The sequence below is a fragment of the Mercenaria mercenaria genome, chromosome 5, assembly GCF_021730395.1.
Source record: "Mercenaria mercenaria strain notata chromosome 5, MADL_Memer_1, whole genome shotgun sequence".
NCBI classification, from domain to species: Eukaryota; Metazoa; Mollusca; class Bivalvia; order Venerida; family Veneridae; genus Mercenaria; species Mercenaria mercenaria.
In genome coordinates this window covers 6481819-6487986 of record NC_069365.1, presented here as the reverse complement: position 1 = coordinate 6487986, position 6168 = coordinate 6481819, and the positions used below count along the sequence as shown (strand labels likewise).

The 6168-nt window shown below is 32.3% G+C and overlaps 1 protein-coding gene across 1 annotated transcript; it reads left to right on the top strand.

Moving 5' to 3' along the window:
- Positions 1 to 438: 438 nt before the first annotated feature.
- Positions 439 to 4199, top strand: LOC123558080 (GS homeobox 1-like). Its single transcript, XM_045349957.2, has 2 exons — positions 439 to 1074; positions 3493 to 4199. The coding sequence occupies exons 1-2, from the start codon at positions 585 to 587 to the stop codon at positions 3903 to 3905; spliced, it is 903 nt and encodes a 300-aa protein (XP_045205892.1). The 5' UTR covers positions 439 to 584; the 3' UTR covers positions 3906 to 4199.
- Positions 4200 to 6168: the final 1969 nt, after the last annotated feature.

The following is a 6168-nucleotide window of genomic DNA, read 5'->3' as shown; positions in this document are numbered from 1 at the left end:
AACACTGTACACTTATGACACTGGTGCAATCATATCAATGCCAGTCTCATTCTAAAATCAGACAATTCTAATATTTGTATTGGATTGAAACTAGGCATGAATGGAATCGGTTATCAAGAAAGCATCAACTCCTTGACGCGTTTAATGATAATTTCTGAGCTAACGCCAATCACATATTTAACGTATCAAAGAACACTTCAGACTCGTTGATGCGTTCAATTTGAATGAGAAGAAAAAAGATTTATTGCTCCAAAGCGACGAACCGAGAAGGTGGAGCCTGATGTTAAGGGATAATAATAGGGAATATTCGTTCCAGCCCCTATTTATTGTATTGATTCGTAGCGACTCCACCCTTATCGTTCATATGTGTTCAAATGCCCGCATAGAATCATTTTTCAATTTAGTTAGTGCATCACTAAATTCATCTATTATTTTAGAAGTATTGCTGAAGAAATTTATTTCAAATTTTAAAGACTTTAGAGAGCACTTGTCGGTTACTGAATGGAACTGTACGATTCCGTAGTGTGTGATGAAAAATAGATCAAACAATTATTATACGTTTATAAACATTTAATATTAAGACAATGTCTAGATCATTTTATGTGGACTCATTAATTGTGAAGGAACCAACATTATTTGCTAAAGATGATGGAAAGAGAAACAGACCCTCGACAAGCCCACAACATGCAAGTAAAGCGTCAACATTATCCCCTACACGGATACCAACACCGACAAGTTTACCTACATTTCATCCAGTACCATGTTATCCGCGTCATCACGGTGACGTTATGAGCTTATGTTGTCCTCTCTGTATTCCACCGCCATCACAGCTATTTCAGGAAAGATCTGTAAAACAAATAATGCCACCAACAAGCGTGCCAATAAGCTACTCCACAACACCAGTTTCTTCTACGGAATTTCACTTAAGAAATCTGCAATCGTCCAACAGAAATAACTTTGAAATTTCGCACCCAACAGTTGCCAGAGATCAAGGAACGGATATACATAGAAAGTCTCCAATCGAAAACGAAATAAGTATGATCGACCAAAGGAGAATACGATACGGTGGGATAGGTATGTAGATCATTCTATTCTGTTATGGCTGACAGTATTTCGCAGTTCACTGTAATATGTTATAGCAGAATTCGTGCTGAATAAACAGTTAACATGACCGACATTCATGAAAGAAATTCAGACTGCGGCTAGTGCATGTTTCTTGAATAACAGTTAAACATCGGTATGATTGAAATACTTTAAAATTCATTGGCATGTTTTGATGCAGTCAATATATACAAAATTTTCATGTGCATATAATACACATGTGCATATATGATATAATACACATTTAAGTTTGTTCTTCTGCACCTCATATGGCTCTTCTTTTTATATTCATCATCCTTTGACATTTTCAAAAGGATATGCTAATTGTGCTGTTGCTATACGATGTGTCTTACCTCCTAACCGTACACTTAAATAAAAGTACATAAAATACGTAATGTTATTATTCGCGGTCAAAAAATATGGATACATTTCATCTAGATTTAAGTGTAGCTTTTAAAGAAAACAATGTAGCAGACTATATTCCAAAACATTTTAACCAGAAGTTATTAATTAAACCAAAATTCTACTTTTTATCTTTATATGTCTATATATGTATTTCTATATTTTTATTTGTATGTCAATATATTTATTTCTATGTCTATATAATTATGTGTATGTTATAATAATATTTTCGGGGGTTTTTTGTCTATGTAAAATGTATACATGTACAGTGTAATTAAAACTAAATGTTTCTGATCAAAGCTTTTAAAATTATTAAACATACCTTTAAATTATCAGTTTGTAAGGAAAAAGCAAAGAGGAAAAGCCACATTTAACAGGCACTGATATTTCTTCTGATTTTTGATATGGAAGTTTGTGAAGTACTATTATCAATATTTTAAAACCCATAATGCATTTGAATAATTAAAGCTAAAAATAGATCATCTCAATACGATGATTTTTAAGAATATCTGCATGCTAGTCACGCTTTCTAAATCAGTCACAGAAATATAAACATTTCTGATAATAAATTTGATAGAAAAAATTATCAAAAACATACAAGCAAATCAATTACATTTTTTAATTTTGGAGAAATGATAATTTCCTCACCGATGTTTTATTACATTGTTTAAAATCTGCGAAAAAATCGAAGACGTATTTTACTAATGCATAAATAGAACATCTTCTAAACGCGATATTTAGTGAAATGCATCTTATCATTTAACTGTGACATGGCAATCTAAATGCAAAACATTATAGTGTTAAAAGAGACTTTTTAATCTATTACAATATATCAAGTTAACAAATACTGCTAAAATCATAAATAAGTACTCTGTTGAGCGAATGTAGTCAGAATTATCAATTAATTATATTGAACTGTATTTTAATATCGAAACTGATTAATTCTAAATGTTCTTTTGTGCAAATTCACTTTCGTTCAAGAGGAAAATTGTTAATAACAAGAGTTAAATGGAATAGAGAACAGTTTACCATCTTCATACTTAGAAATTTGCATATCATTTTGGATACTATATTACCGTATTAAGGATTTGCTTTACCTGAACGTGGTCAGAAGCCAATTTACTAATTTGACATTTAAGCTTTAATGACTTTTCTTCATACACGGTTTTTGAGCAAAGTTGAAATACAGATCAATTGTATGTATCAAAGAAATGTTAAAGTGCTAGATTAAACATAGATGACATTAGGAACATTAAACAACAAAATAATTTGTCTGATATGGTCCTTAAATTCAGTTAAAGTAATTCAGTAATTCTCCGTTCATTTGCATTATTTTGTGGCAGAAAGATCATTTATCTCGATTCGACACGATGAATAAATAATATTGCTATGTGAAGATACTACTGACTTATATTCAACTGATTCCTTAAGATGACAAGTTAATTTAAAATTAAAAGTATTGAAGCTTAACGTTCGTGTCAAACATAGTTTGTTTGTAAGAGAAAATACATAAATATGGCATGATGTCTTATCAGCGAATGTTACAGATTGAGGGAATATGAATGAACAAAAGTTAATTGTTACTTTAAATATTCTTTAGAACAATACAATCCTATCCTAGTAGAAAATAAAAAGTCAAGAAATATCATTTTTCTTATTTTTTTAAACAAAAAGTCGCCTGAGTTAGACTTTGTGTGTGACGTTGCGAGTGTAATTTATGGAGGATGAAGACCTTTGCAACGATGTATTTTTTTTAAAGTAACATTACAATGTCTTTCTCTCATCAACAACACTCGTAGTTTCACGAAGTCTGAAAATTTTGCACATGGTGTTTACTCGGAGAAAGATATTTTGTTCATACTCAGAAGTAATCACCCTTTAACTAGAACCGATAACACAGAAGGTATACAACAATTAAAAAGCATGGTATACTAGAACCGTATCTTAAAGATACAAAGAAGCAAATCAGCAGATCTGTTTTCTTTTCAGGAGTGACAAGTTCAACGGAGGAAAGCAGCAAGCGAATCAGAACAGCCTTTACTAGTTCACAACTGTTGGAACTCGAGCGAGAATTCCTTACAAATATGTACCTTTCAAGACTTAGGCGAATCGAAATCGCTACTTATCTAAACCTTTCAGAAAAACAAGTGAAAATCTGGTTTCAGAACAGACGGGTTAAATATAAGAAAGACAGTAATGATGATTCAATGGAGAAATGCAAATGTCTACGAACATGTAATTCCAAAGGACATCAAAGACGAAGGTCTGATGGAAGACAACAGCAACATATGGAAGTAGACAGTATTACAAGTACTGACGATGAAAAATATTTGAACGTTGCATCAGAGTGTGACGGTGACATTGAAAGTGTTTGTGCCAAGTCAGAAGATTCGGAGACATGAACAAAAAAAGCAAATGAAATCAACAACAGTTCACATAGATAAGAACATATGTAAAGTTCAAACACACAATGTTTAATTTTATATACTGTTTCACTTTAAACTGCGTTCTTTGCAATTACTTTGTACAGAAAGACCGATTATAGTAACTAAGAAAGACTGAGATATAACTACATTAAGAATTATTGGTACAGAAGCATTTATTATTTTGTAATAACGGAATACGGAATATTGAAGGTAAATGTACCAGCAAATATATTGTATAGGGCTCGAAACCATATCTTGATAATCGTCCGAAACAATGAATTCAAAATATTGTCATTCAAGCTCCAAATCAATCTGACTAAAGTACATATCCTATTACGCTACGCATAGGATCTGAGAACGACCTATTCATTGCCTCGTTCTGACGACCCTTTCGCTAGCCAATCAGAGCCTAACTTACAACATCTTGCAAATCTACCTGTAGCCTTGACTTTTGATATTTACAATTCTTATGTCTTAATGTATCAGATAGCCGGTTAGCTCAGTTGGTAGGCCACTTGTTTTGTAAGCGAGGGGTCCCGGGTTCGAGCCATGGAATGACTGCACATTTTTCTTACTCTTTGACATTCGAACAAGTCGTCTGATTGGATAAAATAAAAATAGCAATACTGGAAATCCAAAATATACAGAAGACGAATGTGAATGGGTCGTTCTCAGATCTTCGTTTAGAAGATCAAGTACTTTAGTCAGATTGGCTCCAAATAATCATATAATTACCATGATGGTAACGTTACTTTGATTTAAATTTTATGACATGAAATTACTATAATTATCAGTATGCAGTAGGATTATCTAAAGTTTTTATACTTATAATTATGTCAGTTTAATTTACCACAAAACCATGTAATTTGTATATAAACTACATGTATATATTATATCTCACCTACGTTCTTATGGCATGATGTATTCCCTGAAAAAGTATTTATTTAATGAAACAACGATGTTTATTCTATGCATTATGTAAGACGATACAGATGCTGTATGTACAAAACACATCTTTAAATATTTATTATTTATTTGTGTAAATAAAACAGATATTTAAACAAAATTGTTCGCTTCTTCTTAATACATTTTGTACACATACTTCACCTTGAAATATTATTGATGTCACAAGTAATATAGTTTTAGAAAGAATGTAGATACCGGTAACTGTTTGAATACAAGAATTATATACTGCTTCATTATACCACCTATGTCGCAGTAAGACTTTATGAAGAGAAACATCAACCTGTACCATTGTTAGCATGCTAGTTATTGAAACTGATTTTGAATGGACCCTAATCAAATACTTCAAACATCCAAGTTTACACCAATGTAATAGCAATAAAATCGCAATAGAAAACGACGATGAATAGACGACGTTTCAATTTCAATGTTACATTCAACAGCAAACCAACTGTATTTTCAACGAAAGTAGCTATCGTCGTCGCGCTTGCAAATGAAGACAAATGGGAGAGCGTAGATATTCTCATTCAAATAAGAAGTCCTAGAATGCGGGTTACCATTGAAATCTGCTTATAGAGAACTCCGGGTGTACAAAATACGCGTTTTGGACCTTAACACATAGACAAAGCTATTGGTTTTAATAATCGTATTTTGAAAATATCATTTTTTCGGGGCCTCAAATCACACAATAACTAGTATTTCTGAATGGAAGTTACAATCGAATCCGTATGACGATTATTTAGTAGCAGAGTTAAAAATAAAAAGTTATCTCCAAACGACATGTCCTCCCGAGCTGCTGGTCTGACAAAACGTAATTCCATAGAAAGATTCTTTCTGTGACCTATCGATTCCATATAAATTAATTCGTTAAAACATGGACACCGGACGGGATTTGTCACTTTTCCTTGCATTCAGGTCAAACTAGCATAAATAGTATTCCCTATATATTCTATATAAAACTGCCTTTTTAATGAGCTACCAAACATAGCTAGACCCATTTTAGAGAACCAAACCTTACTTTATTTTAAAGAGTTTTGATAAAACTGATATAAACTGAAGAGAAAAGTAGGGGTCATATATCTTCTAAGAGAGATTTCTCCTGTCACATTAGCTTACTGTAAAATCACATCAAAATCACACTGCTGTGACCTCGAAGTACTACTCATACTAAAATTGAGTTTCACTTCACCCAATTGTTCACCAAAATGTCAAAAATACACCCACAATGAAATTTAAACAGAAACCAGCTTTAATTTAGACCTCTCTGGCCCAGCCA

Excerpts from the sequence above, each read along its gene's own strand:
- LOC123558080 (XM_045349957.2), top strand. The coding sequence starts at position 585 with ATGTCTAGATCATTTTATGTGGACTCATTAATTGTGAAGGAACCAACA. Across the intron at positions 1,075-3,492 it reads AATACGATACGGTGGGATAG|GAGTGACAAGTTCAACGGAG; the intron begins GTATGTAGATCA and ends TTTTCTTTTCAG.